The following is an 18416-nucleotide window of genomic DNA, read 5'->3' as shown; positions in this document are numbered from 1 at the left end:
ACTGGAGAGAACCAGTTTTTTCCAGCTGAACACTTGAATAAAGTTGGGAGTGAGAGGGAACAGTAGGCCACTCTGTATAAATTAATAACCTCCTGACAGCCTGGTGTGTGTCTTTCTGTCTCATTTTCTCTACAGATTGATCACCATGGGGGCAATTGCAGGGGTGTCACACAAAAGGCTAAGAAACACAATCAAGGATTGTGTAGTTAAATGTATTTACATTGGCATAAAGTGGAGTTTCACTCATGTAAAATGATTAATTATTAAAGTAAATCTTTGTTTTTACATTTTTTAGTTGCATTTTACTCTAACCAAAGTCTAACTTTGTTTGTGATGGAAAAGAATGATTTTTTGAGCGTTATTGTGGCTTCAACGAATGATCATTTAATTTCTTTCCAAGTCAGAAGAAAAAAAACATGGTGACCAATACCACAAAGGGCTCTTTGGTTTTATTCTTCTCTTCGCATTTCTACTCTTCCCCATTTATCACATCTGCATCTGTAGATGTGATAAATCCAGACTTGTGCTTCTGAAAACTAGTTGGAATTATTGTAAAAATTATGCACCATATCCTAACCATTTAAATTCAACCATTCAAAACCAAGTGTATCATTTTTGAAATGCAGGTTTTTAAGACTTCTACATCATCAGTTTGATTTCTTCCCCCTGAAAAAATTAAATTAAAAAATGCACAATGCATTTTAAATAATAAATGCCTGATGTAGTAAATACGATACAAATGTGAACTTCTTTATGCAATTTCAGATTTATTTATTTTTTGTATTAGATCAAAAGGTTCCAAAAATAGAATTTTCTTCCAATTGTTTCATGGTTCATGGCTAATAACTAACATTCAACATTGCTATCAATACATTTTTCAAAAAAATGCCTCTCTGTGCAAAATGGGTTTAAAAACATAAACAACTGTGGGATACTGTTTGTCCGTGATTTGAACCGCGGGGCAAATTGTGGCAGGATCAGCCTGATATTATTTGTATCCCACTGTAACTTTACTGTATAAAGAGCAAACATCTCCAAAATGTCAGGAGTAGTTAGCCTAGAAGTGTTTGTGAACTAAAAATCAAGAATGTGGGATTCTGTTTGTTATTTGGAGAGCCCAGCGCTGCTCCCGACGAAGGGAAAACCAGTTCTGCAGGGGAGACCTGCCTTGACACTTGTGCAGGTGAAGCCAAAGGGAAGATAAGCTTCACCATATTTTCTTGTCTTTGGCTTAGAATGAAGTTGGTTTGGAAACATATTTGGCGATGCTTCATATCCTGCTTTGCGTTTGCGTGGGAGCCCCGTCAAAAACCTGTCAATTATGCTAGCAGTGTCCAAGTATTCATTTTCTTTTTTTTCTTTTTTTTCTCCCCCCCCATACTGCGCCCCTCCTGCAATGGCTCTGCGCCCCCCCTAGGGGGCGGGCCCTACACTTTGGGAACCTCTGAGCTAGAGGAATATGTTTTTGATTGCTGAGGCAATGTTTTGTTTTTATCAAAAACAAGAAGTAAAATCTGTGAGTCAGTGGTGAAAAATTAGATTTGCATTAAATATATTTATAGCTTTAAACAGTATAGAGGACTAAAAAGCGTAGTATTGTATGTGTCCATTATTGGGAAAAAAAAAAAGTCAGATCAGCCCCAGAAACAAAACAAAACAATCACAAAGCTCTGTAGAGAAATATATCTCAGGTTTATTAATAACTTTCTTCATTTTCAAAACTCATTAAGACAGAAATTATAAAACAGTATTTACACCTTGTGTCTATTTATATTTAAGTTAAAGCATGCCAGAGAGAATGAAGGACAATCAGTATTTTTTCCCAAATGCCAGTCGCTCCATTCGCTCTGTTCCCAAATTTAACTCGAGACAAAAAAAAAAAAAAAAAAAAAAAAAAAAGTTATTACCACAATCACTAACAGTGTTCTGAGGTACAAAAAAAAAACAACCCCCCCCCACCCCCACATTATATAGGCACTGACAAACACATTCACGTGCACCATAATAAACCCAAACCCAGAACAATTTAAAGCAGGGGGTGTGGGATGGAGGGCCACTCCAACATGAACAAGGAAAAAAATACAGTCCTTTGAAATAGGAGTGTGTGTTTGCGTGTGTCTCTGTGGTGTTTAAGTAAAAAACAAGGAAGAAAAAGGAAAAACAGGAATGAACACACAACAAAGTACAGTCATTAAAAAGTAGTGAAGCCAACACAGCAGTGAGAAAGTCCTTTAGCTTCTGTGTGGACAGGGGAGTGAAATTATTGCAGTCACTTGATGAAGTCAGTGATAATATGATTATGAAATTTGGGTTACCAGCAGCATTGTGACACAACTGTGTGTTGTGTGCTGCTTCTGTTTTTAAACCACAAAAACCATGGACTCTTTGAATCTTTGTCACTTGCAAAATTCTTACTTGTTGCCTAAAAGACAAGAAATACAAACATTTCTTGGAAACGGAGTAAAACATGAGCACATGAAGCTAATGCAGATTCAAAAGTAGAACTAGTGTTTACTCACTGGGGCTTGTCATTAAAGCGTTGGCGAGGCTGCTGGTTTTCTTTCAATATTTGATTTAAATTGGTGTCAACTAACCTGGATAGTTGATTGATGAATAATTAAATAGATGACTTCGGTTACCATTTATTGACAATCTTTCCCATTAGCGTTATCTAGTGGCATTTTAAGTGTGAAAAAAAGATGAAAAATCTCATTCAAGCAGCACTTTTTTTCCTTCTAAATATATTTCCATGTGCTCAAATACATTCACAGCCTGCTTGAAATGCATTTCCCCAAAACTGTTTAGCTGCAATATTTGCACAGAAGATGCCAGCCAACAGCCACAGCCTCTTTATAAGCAGCACCAGTGCTGTACTTTAGTCTTTGGTAGGCAGTAACATGCAATTAAACCTGCCAAATAAATGATTCAAATATACAAGTCACACTCACAAAAGCACCTGGTTTGGTGCAAAAAGTTGCAGGTTTGCCAACTGAGACATAAAATGCATCATCTAACATTGAAATGTTAGAGGATCACTTTTGTATTTGGTGAAAGAAATAAAATAATAATAATTTGTGAAACAACATTAAGTCGACTACATGTAACTACGTCAAAAATGTTTATTTTCTAAAAACACTAAAATTCTAATCATGTGTTGCACTTGCTGAAGTTTTGGAAATTTACTGACCTCTCTGGCCTTTCCCACCACTGCTGAAACTCACTTTCATTGACATCTCACTTCAACAAGATAGGAAATTCCACAATAACAGAATGCTTTTGGTTTCAGATTTCATCCAGAAAACAAGTAGTAGTAGATGTAGTAATACTAATTTATTCAAATTTCAAAATCATTTTTGCTGCTGGGTGTTATGTTAATGCTCCCGATCTCAAAAAACGCAACAATAAAAGAAAAATCAATTTTTTAAATTAACACCAGCTTGTGATTATCTTTCCTTTCGCTTGCTTCGTATCATACTCCTGGTGTCCTGCATATCCCAGAAGACTTGGTCACATCTTTTAGAGCAAAGCTGGAAACTTGTTGCTTGTAAAAAAATCTTTACTTTTTCTGTCATCTTTGAGTAGCAAAGGCGGTGCAACCATAAACTTTATATCATCTTCATCTTCAATGAAGTTGTGCATTTATTTTTACTGTTGACAACTGGAGGAACTGCGAGCCCAAGGACTGCCAACCTGTGTATCAAAAGACAGCCATGAGCTAATGCATTCACAATTTTACTCTCTAATTGGGACCTTGTTTTACTAAACAAACATCAAATTATACTAAATAAAAAACTTGCAATTCAGACTGCAAACTCAAAAGGAACCTTTTTGCTGTGGTCTTAAAGTAGATTTATTTCCTCATAAACTTTTATATAATTATATTTTCTTTGCAACCAGAGAAGTCACCCCTGCTGGCCATTAGAAAGAACACAGGATTAAGGCACTTCCACATTGGGCTCATGTTTCAAACCTAAAGGCTATGACCATCTTTTAAGTATAGCCTAATAAAAAGTACCAAAAAGTGAACATCTGTTACATGTAGTTGTTAGTGTGTAAATAAAATTCTACAACGGGTGTCTTAAAAGCAGCAGAGTATCACAAAATAAAGAAATACCCACGAAACACGGCTGTGCTCCTGTTAGAGTTCAGGGAAAGAAAAATCCACCAGAAAACAGATTTTCAGATTCTTCTTTAAGACGTTGTCTGAGCGTACAGTAAAATATAACTGGTAAAATATAACCAAAAAACAAACAAACACACAAACAAACAAAAAACCCGGACAAAATGTGGCTAATGTTGCATTTGGAGACACAAATACAAAAACTATGTTAGAGTGACCCCCTTTTCCTACATTAAAAACAAAAAGCAAACCCGAACATAATCACTGAATGGAAAGAAACATTTTAACATGTAAAATCTCCCAAAACGGTGAAATAAAATTGCATTTTCTCCCCATCAAATCAACAAGAATATATACACGCATACACAGACATTAAACTCAATAAATAAACTCTCAGATTTCTTAAAGTATTTTCCAGTCAGGAGGTGATCAAGCTTCTCACTTTTGGTTTCTGCTCCCAACAAGTCAGATGATGGCCAGCTTTGGTCTCGTACACGCAAACTCACGCACAGACACAGACTACCCATCGTCTTTAGAAACAAAACAAAACAAAACAAAAAAAGTAGGAAAGGATTCTTTGCTCTCGAACGCCTTCGTCTCTGCAACCCATCTAGAAACTCCACGTCTGTCCTCAGAGGAACAGAATTAAAGGTGACACAGATATGGCATTTGGAGAGCAGGGCAGCCACAGTTAACGTACCCTACATATTTAATTTAACACATTCAAAATATTCATGTTGATTGTCTTGTTCACAATACAGACTGGTGGTCTATCAGCGGCAAATCTCTTAACAACTCTGGGATAAAGGCTCTGGGCTACCAGCTGTTTCTATGCAGGAAACAAGGAAGAGAAAATATATCTCTATAGATAGAAATCCACCCCATCCCCATCCTCATTTAACCACAAAATCCCCCCAATAAATATCTCACTATAAATTTCTATGGTACACGTATTACTTTGTGTGAACTCCGCAGACATGCTCGGGTCGTCTTTGTCCTCTAGCTGTATGGAGGAGGGGGATGCAGGTTGCTACACATGCGGCGATGGGCTGGTTTGGGGGCTTTCGACCACACTTGCTTTTACGTACATCCGGAAATGAGGAGGAGGGCGGAGTCTCCCTGAGTCTCTGATTAGGGACAGTGATTTAGAAGCAACGCACACTCTTTCTCACACACACTACACCACACACACTTAAATAATCGGTAACACCTCTGAACGAGAAATGGAGGAGCTTTCTGGTCCAGACAAACAGGTCCTTCAGATCAAGAGGCATGTGCAAACACTGACGCGATACTAGTTCCATCGATCGGTAGAGGTGTGGAGACTTTGGTATGTGTGTGTACACCGATGAGCCCAAACATTATGGCCGTAAATATCCTGTTCATCCTTTACGCACAGTCAAAATGTTTTGGCTCATCAGTGTGTGTTTGCTCTGTGTGTGTGCGATTGTGTGTGTGTTTAATCTTTGCATATTTACACAGTATGAACGTGGCTTGACTCTTTGGGCCTCATCAGCTTGTGCCTGCATTCCCACTCACACAAACACGCACACTCACACACAATCCTCCCCTCCTCGGCATACAACCGGGCGTAGTAGTGCACGTGGGCCAATGTAGGAGTATGGAGGGCTGGTACCAGTGGAGGCTGTCAGATTCTGTTCTCCACCTGGCTGTGGTGGTTGCCTGTGTGTGGCGAGTTCTGCTCATTGAGGAGGAGAAGCGTCGTCTCGTCCGGGCCGTTCTCCGTAGGGGTGGAGTCTGCTCCCAGGTCCGTAATGGTGGTGTTACCGATGGTGGTGGGAGGCGTCTGATCCATACGAATAGTGTTGTGGCTGCTCTCGGGGGACTGCGGCGTGCTGTCCAGGCGAGATGCCATCAGGCCGTTCTGGTACTGAGCTCGTGTGATCTGAAAAAATGAGGGATAATGAGAATAGTTATCATTCTTAATATGTTAGCAAACACCTGCACAGTTGTATTTCTAGCAGTTACTGAGTACTTTTAAAACTGCATGCCAACAAAACTTTTCAGAACTGTATATCCTAGAAATTTCAATTTTAAAGACCAAAGGTGTGCCTGCATTTTAAACAGAATTTCTGTCTGACTTTACGAGAAATTGTTCACTTTCAGTCCAGCATGCGGCACAGGATAACGTCACTGTGATGTCTAACTGGATCAATGTAAGGATAGTGCAGGTAACTGTGTGATTTATCCAGGAAACTCTGTACTTCTTTACTGACAAAGAGGCTAAAGTGAATCATTCCCTTTGTTTGCTGCGTGTGATGAAATGTTTTTTCCTGACGCTGCAAGGAAATGTATGTTTCTGGTCAGTCCATCTGTTAGACTTTTTCCCTATCACTATATTGGTTGTAGGACATCACCACAGCACTGCCATCGTTCACCACACTTGCTGGAGCCTTCTGCAAAGAAAGCTGCACTCTAAAATCCATCTGTATCAACTGGGAATCTCTGAACTCCATTGAAATGCTGGTAAAGAGCCACACAATCATGCATTTGTGTCGGTTGCACCAGGTAATCAGAACTGAGAGGAGCATGAGAAGTAAAAGTAGTAAAAAACAACACCAAAGACACCATTCCAGCAACTGTGATGTCACTTCTTGCATGCACATCTGTTTGTGAAGGCAATAATGGCGAGTGTAAATCAAGTGCAATGCTTCGCTGATAGGTCAAAGCCTTATTTTTATTTTAAATGCCACCTGATATAAAAATCAGAACTATTTGTAGCACTAGTTCCCAGAGCTCCTACACTTTTGAGAACTTCATAGACCCATGTCTACATATTGTAGCTGTTTACCGTCACCAGTGTCACAAATCTCCAGAAAAACTGGTAACATGAGCTCATTTCATTCACTGTATTGGTGTAGGTCCTTTAGCTTGGTCTGTTCTGCAGAGAAGAAAATATTTATGATATATTTCTTTGCAGTGATGCGAAACCAACCGTTAAAAGTGTCCACTGCAGTTATGGTCTTTGCTTCTAATATATGATTTTGATGCATTTCTTCCTCTTCAACCCCTTTTCCCGTTCAGCAAGCTTTTCACCCAGTAAGAATGATAACAATTCATAGTCTAAGGAGCTTGGAAAGAAAATCGTCTGGACTTCTTTAAGTTGCTTGAAAACGTTTCACCTCTCATCCGAGAAGCTTCTTCAGTTCTAGGGTCAAATGGTGGAGAGTCCCAGATTTAAGCTCTGTGGGAGTGGCCCACCGAGAGGTACAAAGGACCCCCTAATGATCCTCTAACTAATCACATGAGCCAAGGTGTGAAAATGGGTGTGGGTCACAATCAGCCAGGGTCTCAGGTGAGCTCATTGTGAAACCTAGCCCCACCCTATCACGTGATTTCCTGAGGTCAGATGACCCAGGATGTGAGTGGGCGTTAAGGCGTCAGGGAAGGGATATCAAAACTGGATTATAGATGGCAGACAGTTGGTGTCGTAAGCCACCGCGCCTCTGTTCAAAGATGGTCGCTCACAGTGGACATAAATGGCTTCTTTTACTCCTCTTTCAAACCATCTGTCTTCTCTGTCCAAAATATGAACATTGGCATCCTCGAAAGAGTGACCTTTGTCCTTTAGATGCAGATGGACCGCCGAGTCTTGTCCCGTGGAGGTGGCTCTTCTATGTTGTGCCATACGTTTATGAAGTGGCTGTTTGGTCTCTCCAATGTAGAGGTCTGGGCATTCCTCACAGCAAACACCACATTGTTAAGTCTGTGTTTAGGAGTTTTGGGACTCTCCACCATTTGACCCTAGAACTGAAGAAGCTTCTCGGATGAGAGGTGAAACGTCTTCAAGCAACTCAAAGAAGTCCAGACGCTTTTCTTTCCAAGCTCCTTAGACTACGATGACCTGGATTACTGAGAACCTTCACAGAGATAACAATTCATAGCACCATCATGTTCTGAAGCTACTGCATTGGTTGAATGACCACTATTTAGATAGCCAAAGATAGTAACCAACACAGGACCATAAATCCTGCATAAACTTTGGAAAGGCTTGTTCAAACCCACTCCATCCACTCCCCATGAACTGGTTAAAAAGTTCAGTAAATAAATGGAATTCTAAAACATAATTTAGACTCTGGTCCTTATGGCGGAAAGATTTCCCCTAAAGGTTTCTAGTCCCTGGAGAAAGATCATGTGGTGACAAAAGGCCTTGATTGTTAATTTGGAGGTAAGAAAAAAAAAAAAAAAAACAACCTTGGCAAACTGTAGGTCAGTGAGGGCTCGGACGTAGAAGTCTGGTATGTACTGCTGCATGGGGATGCTGTTGTTGAGCTGACTGTTGCTGCCGCTGACCGAAAGTGACTCCATCCGGTCGGCTCCGCTCATCGAGGCTGTTCGGTTCAAGCCGCTGATATGGGATGGTGAACGAAACTCTGCAAACACCCACACACATGCAGGAAAGGTTAATAGCACCAGGTCCTGTTACGCATTTAAAGACAGGGTTGTGTGATAAACACCTATCGGGCCAACCATGCCGTTGGTTGGGCTTGATGTTACTGTTTCAAAGCCTTTGATGGTGGAGACCTCAGAGGCACAAGATGCAGTGTAGCTTCAAATGCAGGTTAATATAAAGAATAATTAACGAGTGAGAGTGATTACTGACACACAATGTGTAATGGATGCACAGCAATAGCAGCAGTAACACCTAAACAGAAATAAAGTTAAACCTATGAAAGTAAAGGAGAAAAAAGGTAGTTAATATTTAGGTATTTAATCCACTCTAAGCACCGAAGCAAAGACGTGCATCCTGCTGTGCTCAAAGCCAACAACATCTAAAAGTTTTCCAAGAGCACCATCAAAGGACTTATTAAGAGAGCTGAAAGCAATATTTGACGCTGTAATCTGTTAAACATAAGTGTGAGTCAATGTTTAAATATGTGTCACATTTTCAAGTGATAACTCACAACAAGCTGCTGAAAACCTCAAATTTTACTGTTCACTGGTTAGTCAACAATCGTAAAACTTTCCAGGTGGAAATTTCCTGGACAAAACTTTCCCACATTCAATTTTTGATAGAAGAAAGGTTTCTGTGTTTAGAATAATTAATATTTCTGTGTGACATATTAAAAAAAATGACTGGACTTCTTTAATTTTGTTGAAGACAGTTCATCCAAGAAGCTTCTTCAGTTCTAAGAGCAACTGGTTGAGAGTCACAGAAATTTAAGTCCTATTGAAAAATGTAAAAGATTTGACTTAGAATGAAATAAAACTGAGAAAAACATAAAATACTCCCAGTCAGAGCTAATCAATAATAAACTAATGGATTAAATGACACATTATTTCAACTCAAGAGCATATGACGTATAGAGTTACATACAATAACCTCCGTGGAACTCAGTAAAGTGACACATGATAACAATCATAATGTAACCAGTACAGCTTAGCCATTAGTTCAGCTCATTTTAGCTCTAGATGGCCATAACATGCAGCATGCACCTCCCACTTCCCTCAGACTTGTTATGTTCACCCTCTGCTCACTCATAGTGTAATCACAATGATGACATTCACGGACGTCATCCAGCTGATGATACTCCTGGATGTGTCACACACGCGCTTCACACGCAAGCTCATTACCAGATGTGTGTTATTACCAGTTGGCGTGAGTCTTCCAGTAGGGGGCCTCAGTGAGTCATAGGAAACGGTTTTACCTAGACATGTCAAGTGTGTTAGCTTTCAAGAAATTAAGCTCTAAAGTTAATCCTGGTTGTCTATGGCTACTTTTTAAGTTAGTGGTTAGATGTCACTTCATCAGGAAACAATAATTGTCTAAAATAATCATTTTAAGATCCAGTAGGGAACCTTTCTTTAGTTGTATCCTGTCAACTTATTATGCAGCCACAACTGAAAACGACACTCAACCACTCACAAGTTAGCACCCTATTTAATTTCAAATCTTTCTTTACATATAAAAGTACCTTATAAAAAAAAAAAAGACATTATCCCATTGATCTGTGAGAATTATGAATTCTCAACTTGCATCATCTTAGTTCTGTGAAACTGTCATGTAACAATGAAGGAGTGGATCGGATTATCTCAAGGGAGAGGAATGATAAAGCATATCCGGCTTTATTGTCTAATTTTTTCTAAATACATCATGATGGTTTTTTTCTAACAGTCATCTTAATGTATAAAATTACACTTGAAAATGAAACAGGAAGCTCATAAGGAAAGTGTTTAATGAGGTCATAAGTTTCTCCCCCATACATATGCTCTCTGCTAGCTAAAAACGCAAGTGCTAAAGATAGCGATACCCCGGCCCTCCCTGGAAAGACACAATTGAAAGCCTAAATGGGAAAAGTATGAATCAATCATGCTGTTTGCCTAGCACATACATAGTTTTACACCCATTTCAGAGGTGTGGGGGCAGGGATATCTCTCTACTCATTATTACTCATTTAATGACATAAGTAAGTGTCATTTTTAACCTTTTTCTTGACTTACTGTGTTCAAAATGTGCTCAGTAGTAGGATGAACAGAGCCACTCTTTAGTCTGGATTGAGTTATTAATGATGCTTTGATGTTATAAAACTGTGCCCACGTGTACTAAAAACATAAGAAAGTTTTAAACCTTATTGTGAGATCTGGTCACTGTGTCAAACCCCCCAAAAAGTCTCCTACTGGATCTTTGAGAACAAAACTCTGAAAATTTTAAAAGAACTACCCTCTACCTGTGAAGTAGTGCTCGCACATTGAGTCGGTGCTTTTAACAGTAAGGCAGACAAGTGATTGGACCAAATTCTAAATAACAATCACCATACACCCATTTTAATATTTTTTTCTTACTGTGCTTTAAAAACACTACAGTCTATTACAGCTATTAATATTATTTAGTCGATTTGAAACGAGTGTTTTCGTGACATCGTCAGGTCAAGAACAACAAAAAGAGCTGAATTAAAGGTCTCACATGCTGCTTCTTAATAGCTCCACATTCTCCATTGAAAACAGTACGTCCAGATGAAGAGAATCGATCTTTTGGGAGCTCATTGTGTTTTTCTTTTTTCTTTTTTAAATTGCATTAGCAGTTATACTTAAAAACTCATGCGATGCCAACAGAAGACAACCCCATCTGAAGCTATCAGGAGCAGAGTGTGCAAAGAGCAGACAGCTTAACCCCCGAGGGGATTCATGTCCCTTCTGTGCATCTCATGATGTTGTCCCGTCCTTCTGAGTTTTATTTTAGATATGCCACGTGATCGTGTTATTCCCCCCGCATTCCCTCCCAGTTTAAGATGTGTGCTGACATTCTGGTTGATAAACTCTTTGATCAACTTTCATTATTTCAAAAAATTCGACAGACGCCAGTTTCACACTTGCATCGCCTCGGTGCTACTATGAATCAACGAATGTGCAAAATTAGCTTACTGTACAGACCAAAATCATTCTTTTTCTCTAACCACCAAGTCACAATATTCCACATCTCCATCATCCGTTTTCAAGTCTCTCCGATCTAGTTTTAAACACCCTAAACATACTTTACATGGATAACAGCCTAAAGCAAACTATCCAAAAACGTTTTTGAAAACACCCTTAAAGACACTTTTGAGACTAATAAAGGCAATTTGGGATTATTTTACACTTCATATAATTGAAATAACTGATGCTGCTTTTTGAAAGCAGAGCCTATTCAAATATTTAGGGGTTAAAAACGAGCTATGGCTAATATTTGGTGTAGAGGTTGTCAAAAGGTAAGTTATTGCAATTTTGGTTACACATGTGACTGTGACTAAACAAAGCTATGAGTACTAAAAAAACAACACAAACAAACCAAACCAACACCGTTCAGGCTGAGAGAGAAAAAAACGATCAGGCTTCGATTTAACGGATTTTTGCAAATAACAGGTTAATTTAAACAGAGATTAAGTTGTTTACAATGAAGTAAATTTAAATTAATGCTGGCCTACATTAAGAAAACACTGATTTATCATCTTCTTCTTTCCTCCTGCTCATTTACTGCCCAAAATTGTAACAATAAAATGCAGACGTAGTTTGATCTGCTATGATGGAGGTTGCTTTGGTTGATCAAAGAGTTTCTTTGCCAAAAAGTAGCTGTTAACCTCTAAATCTTTGCTCTCCTTAAAGGGCAAATCCGCCTTGAATCACACAGAGAAGAAAGCTAACGCTGTACTTCTGATCTGTGGGCTGAAACCTCAACGTGCTGCACCTTTGGGCAATCAAATGGCGATGTGAGGACAGGTGAGGACTGAGCAAAAATTACAGGACTGTATATAAAAGTCTTATCTGTGATCTATTATTTAAACCCACAAAGAGCACTGCCATGAGAATTTCTCTTCTCTTAGTGATCCGGCATCAATTCGCCCAACATGTACAACAGAGTCAAAGCTAGTGCCCCCCTCTACTCAAGCTCTACCCATCCACCCAGTACCCATGTGTCCTTTGTGTTAAAGGACCCAGACATGCCGGCGTTTACCTGGCAACCGAGAGAACAGAGAAAACCTCTTAAAGGAGAGGCGACGAGGACGATGTGCAGCCACTGGGAGAGGAGAGAAGGAAGGAAAGAAGGATAGAGGAGGTAATATTGATGAGGAGAGACAGAGGGGGCAGAGGAATGAAGGCGAGGGAGGGACAGTCAGTGAGAGACAGATCTGCTTCCAGTCTGGACAAGGACATGCAAAACCGGGAGAAACTCTGCTCCACTGAAAGAATCACCACACGTCGGGTTACACCGTTTGCAGGTGAAGTGAAATTTTCAGGTTCTCGTTACTCAGCTTCTTCTGAAAGTCTGATTGATCAGAAATTTGATGAAATGAGTGACAGAAGATGACAAAGGAAAATAAGAAAATACAAGTATTTCACATGTTTCACCATCTGAGGCACTTGAGAGAGTAAACCACTCATTCTGAATATGGAACTGAAAGGAAATACAGAAGAGAAATCAGATTATTTATGTCAGATTAGATGCTGATTCATTGTGATTTAAATTGTGATTTAATGTGGCAATGTTAGACACACTGAAACTGAATCACCGCTCTGGGGTTTTTCACAGCCTACACTATGTGGATGAAAGTATTGGGCCACGCTTCTGAGTATTTCACTCTCAGCTGTAAGTGGTATTACCAAAGTAGAAGATAAAGGAACCACAGCAAATCAGCCACAAAGTGGCAGACCACATGACACTGCGGCGCAGCATTAGTGTGTACGTGCTGCTGCTCTGCTGACTCAATAACCACACAGTTCCCATTTTTCTCTGGTATTAACATCAGCACAAAAGCTGTACAATCAGTCAGTGGCTGAGCACTTCCTATAGGTGTAATATTTAGGTAGCCTTTAGCTTTTGTCCATACAGTCTCCCTGCAAAGGTGATCAGACAGAATTGGAGCTTAACTTTTATTCACATGCCAATTTGAGCACCAAAAAGCTTTTATCTATTAGAATCAGTTAGGGTACGGTCATCTTGAAAATCTTATGTCAGATCATCAGATCAGAACTAATGAATACAACATTTGAAAACGGTGTTTATTTTTATTTTATAGAGCTTCTTAATAATACTAAGTACTAAATAATAAAACATTGTAAATCTAACCCGGCATTAATTTGGTGCTCACATTTGACACTTTACAGTAATCAATAGCTGTCAATACTTTTGAGCATCATGATAAATATACTCAAATTCAAAACATGACGAAAAATAATCAAGGCTATGGTTTTTGTAGGATACAGGGAGGAGGTAGAGCTTTGAAGGGGTGTTCTGGTCCAATATTTTTATAATGCCAGTGTGTGTTCATGTGTGTGCATATGATGATTTTAGAAAGCTGACTGATTCTCTCTCACAACTTTTTATTGTTGGGAATGAAAACAAAAGACTTTCAGTTCTTCATTTTTTAAATCATAGTAACACAGTACTAACACAGTGTTATCTCTTCATCTGGGTCCCAATATATTAACAGAGTTATGGGGAAAAAAAAAAGTATAACATTAAATGATAATTCATTTCATATCAGAATGAATGTATTTCTTTAGTCCTTAAAGCATATTACCAGCTAATTTCTTTTATCTAAGTTTTATAAATGTACATTTTTTGTTATATTGCTTTTCTGCTAAACACATTGAAAAAGCTCAGTTTGAACCCGTTCAGCCTCGCAGTATTTTAGATTGAGTGTATTTATCCTGGATTATGTAAAAAGGGTTCTGGTAAGTTGTCTAGAGAGATTTTTGATGCAACGTCCCACATCTGTCAGATCAAGCTGCTATCAGGCTGATATCTTGTCTGACCCCAGCATCGAAGGTGAGCACACCGAGATTTTCCCCGCAGATACTGAACAGATGTGCTGCAAAGACTGATGCGGCACGATCGAACAGCAGAGAGATAAGCTGGCAACTGAATACAAGCAGAAATAGACACTGTGTATAAAACTGGCAGAGAAAGGAAGGAAGTTTTGTCATGGTCCGCGGCCCGGTGTCCAAGGAGCTTATGGGATGCCCACGCCCACGGGTGTGGGTGTCGGCTCTACACCTGCATCCCATTCCAGGCGGTCATCAGGTGGACTATTTAACCCCGCTCAGCCAGCTGCTCCACGTCAGTCCGTTAGTCACCTTTCAGCGGTAACTTGGTCCCCAGGTGAAGGTGGTTGTGAAACTCTGATTGCTCTGAACAACGCTAATCCTTTCATTGTGTGCTCAGGTAACCGTTCGGCATGTTTTGAGCCTCCTCCTGCCCGCCTGGAGTTCGGATCACCACCGGTCATCATCTCCTCTGTTTCCCTGCAGCTCTCCCGCGGACCCTCACCCGTCCCTCCGGTTCCCACGGCCCAGCCCTGATCGTAAGATTAATAACTCTACCCTGCGTATGCTGTTATTCCCCCGCTCCCCAGTCACCCTCTTCGTTCTGTTGCAGGCTCTCACGGTCCTGATTACGGCGTTCCCGAGTTGCTTATCTCCCGGTCCCTTTGTTTCCCCATTTACTCGGCATGTTTTCCTTTGACCCTTCTGGGACACGCTTAGTTAGAAATAAAGTTTATTTTGCATGCACCTTGGCGTATTGTCTCTGCTTCTGGGTCCAGCTTGTGTGCTGAACTACGGTTCTTGACAAGTTTTGAATGAACTGAAAGCATGAGTTTATGAGACACTGTATGATAGAAGGGAGAGAGTTCAAAAGTCATCAACAACATCAGGAGGGGCTATGCGCTTACCTGCTGCTCTCTGGCAGGTAGCTCAATGCCCTCCTGGGTTTTAAATGCACCTTAGAACACACATGCATCAACACTACATATGAGCGGGCGGAAGGAGGTTTGGAGTCTTCACACACCCCCGTTCTCTGCGGCCTGTCGGAGCAGGGGGGCTAGGAGGAGGAGATGGCCGCCCGATCGGGGTCTGGAAAGTGGGGCCTCCCCGCCGCTGCCGAGCCGGGGCAGTCTGCTTCTCTCCACCCCAGGGAAAAGGGTAACACTACCTGGGTCTGGGGACTCTCCTCAGCTCTTTCTGGGACAGTGGCGCGGCTGCCCCTCTGTTGGTCTTCCTTGGTCTCTTGTGTTCTGGGGGCCTCTGGATGTCTGGAGTCTTGATCTCCTCCATACCTGCTTCATGCCCTGGAGGACGGGGCTGTGGCGCGCTCATGCTCACAGGTGTACACACGGATGCTCACACACACAAACTACACCCTTTTTGGCTCCTACCTCAAAGCACACTGTGCGCTGTCGATCTTACGTGCTGCACAATAATGTTTAATATTTAGTATTTACTGTTATATTCCCATAGATTATCGTGATGTTGTTTATTGTATTGCTCTCTTTTTCTCCTGCTTGTTTTCTCTTTTTCCTTTCTCAACAGGTGATCCAGGTGATCGATATATGTATTTTTTGTCTGCTTATTTTGTTGGTTTTTGTTTTTTGTCCTTTATCCCCGTCCCTCTTCCCCACTGTTTTTCTTTCCCTTTCTTTTCCCCAGTCAAGTCGGTCCCGTATTTAACAAGTGAAAATAAAATAAAATAAACAATAAAAGGTGAATCAAATAGACCATTACAGCAGGGCTGGGATGGTCCATTTGGTAAAGTAAATCCGTGGGGCATCTTTCTTCGCCTTTAGACAATAATTCTGATGGCAAAATAGCCAAACGTGACAGGCAAAAAAAAAAAAAAAAAAAAAAAAAAGTCATCAACAAAGCTGTTTCACAATCACTGTTGCAGTCATTTCTCCTTTCAGATACATGTGATATCCCATGGCCTCCGTGAACCCAGAACATTATTTTTTTAATGCTGAATACGTGCAGAAACACATGGTACAAATGAAGACATAGTTCTTGTTGAAGGGACGTGAGAAACGTGAGCGTGCATTACATGTTTGTAACGCTTAAGCTACATGAAGTACGTGACCTATGGTTACTTCTAATTTACCAGCAGTTCACGTATGACAAACAGCGAGTTTTCAGATTTGTTTTTCAAATATGAAACATGTAATAAGTTACTATGAGGTGCACCAAGTGTTTATGAACAAATTATGTGAATCCGATGAAAATGTCTCAAGCACAAAACGTTTGTGACTGTGTGCATGAAAAAAAAAGCAGTAATAGAAACTCGCACACATACAGTTTCCTGTTGTGACACATGATGGTTGACAAGCTGCTTTGCACGGTCCCTCCTGCCAGCCAACAATTTTAATAACATTAATTTTTTTTGAATAATAAACAATTTAAACTGTGTTCATGCATCCAGATCAGTTTCACTGGACTTCGGCACAGATTCCAGAGGCACCAAATGTTAATAGAATATTGTTATTGGCCAATATTCACCATATTTATTGATATATCAGTCGGTATCTGCAAATGAGAGAGCCCATCATATTTATCTGTTACTGAATCAGTTGTGCTTGTTTATGTTTAAGTATTGTGTGGTAAAGAGCTTAAAGTCACGTGGGAATAACATTCAACACTGGTCAAGGTGTGATGTTTAAACACTGGTATCAGCACACATTGGTGCATCCCTTAGACTGCTGTCTAACGTATGGGACCTGCAGGTGATTCACTGGTTGAGATCATTTTCATACTCAAAACATTCAGTGACCTCTAGTGTCCTGATGTTGGTGGTGCTATGATTCTGGAAGACAGCACTCCCATCAAGCTAAAAATGTTTCAATGTAAGTTAAAGGTCAGCGATTTGCAGTAACACAAAACACGGTACCAAAAAGCTCTCCTCGCTCTAGTTTCACGGGTTTATTTTTTTCCTTTAATTTGCCACCAGACTGTATTTTACGAGCCCTTTGAAATTGCCAACTGTAATGTTTTAAACTGTGCACCAGGTGGAGCTGGAAGACTTCTAATTCCTCTCCAAGGTGGGAATAAAGTGCAGGAATCTGATTGGTGATATGCATGTTTTGTTTTTTGTTTTTTTAAAAACAAGACTGAATTTCAGGAACCTGGGGGACGGGCCAAGGAAGAGTGCCGTGTACTTTTGTGTACTTTTAGATGCTTTTTCTTTTTTGTCGCTGTAAACGTTTACACTTTGCTCTGTAGTGGTTCCTTCTTGCTATTTAACTAATACTAATACTACTAACTAATAGAACTTTATGTAGTCAGCTGTTAAAAGTATTTAATTTATTTATCATATACTACATATGATAAGCAACATGCTGTGTCGCACTAAAAAGAAATCCTGGGCCACATAATAATGTTGCAAAGCTGTCCGTCTGTACCAGCTGAGATATTGGTGTAATGCTCTTTGTGTGTGTGTGTGAAATACAGTAATGTGTTCTGGACTCACCCAGTGTGGGAGCACTGAGTGCCATGATACCATAGTATGAGAAAGGTCCGGTCTCAAACTTCATGTTCTCATTTCCAGCCTCCACCTCCACTCGACCCTGCAAAATCAAGACAGACATTTATGTGTTTTAACAGTTAAGGCTGCAACTGTTCATGTGGATTTACTCTGCAAACTCATCCTCAAGCCTTGTTCTGAGCCACATGCAATATTTCAGAACCAATGAAAAATTAAGGCAGACATAATAGATGATTTCAAATATCTATTTCTATTTAAATGACCGCAGCATTTCGGAACATTTATGTTCTTAGATTCCAGCTACCCATTTAATCTGAAGCTAATGTTTCTATGCCAAAATAATACAAAAGATCTTACTCATTTTGACATAAACGCAGCGAAACATAACGTGGCTCTAAAATTGCCTCATGACTTGAGGCATGTAAATGTTCTGTAGTGAACCCTTTGGGGCTGTGCGTATCAGACAAGGTCATATCCTCACGACAGAACTAAACTTTCAGCAAACTGATTAAACATATGTGTGAAAGAGAAGGAGAGAGAGTTTTTTTATTT

General features: G+C 40.0%; 1 protein-coding gene across 2 annotated transcripts in view; it reads right to left on the bottom strand.

Annotated features, from left to right (window-relative positions):
- Positions 1–1668: 1668 nt before the first annotated feature.
- Positions 1669–18416, bottom strand: part of LOC120745792 (metal transporter CNNM4) — a 50891-nt gene continuing 34143 nt past the window's right edge. The window contains exons 5-7 of one of the 2 annotated variants that reach the window (XM_040050948.1): positions 17850–17946; positions 8336–8514; positions 1669–6026 (exon numbers count right to left, since the gene is read on the bottom strand). In XM_040050948.1, the coding sequence (XP_039906882.1) occupies positions 5769–6026; positions 8336–8514; positions 17850–17946 (534 nt within the window). In that variant the 3' untranslated portion in view covers positions 1669–5768. Of the gene's footprint in view, positions 6027–8335; positions 12633–17849; positions 17947–18416 lie in introns of those variants that run through there. The other variant, XM_040050949.1, reaches the window with a different exon arrangement.

The sequence above is a fragment of the Simochromis diagramma genome, unplaced genomic scaffold, assembly GCF_900408965.1.
Source record: "Simochromis diagramma unplaced genomic scaffold, fSimDia1.1 OVJJ01000131.1, whole genome shotgun sequence".
Classification (NCBI taxonomy): Eukaryota; Metazoa; Chordata; class Actinopteri; order Cichliformes; family Cichlidae; genus Simochromis; species Simochromis diagramma.
Note: the sequence above shows the minus strand (reverse complement) of the source record. Positions and strands in the feature narration are given on the sequence as shown.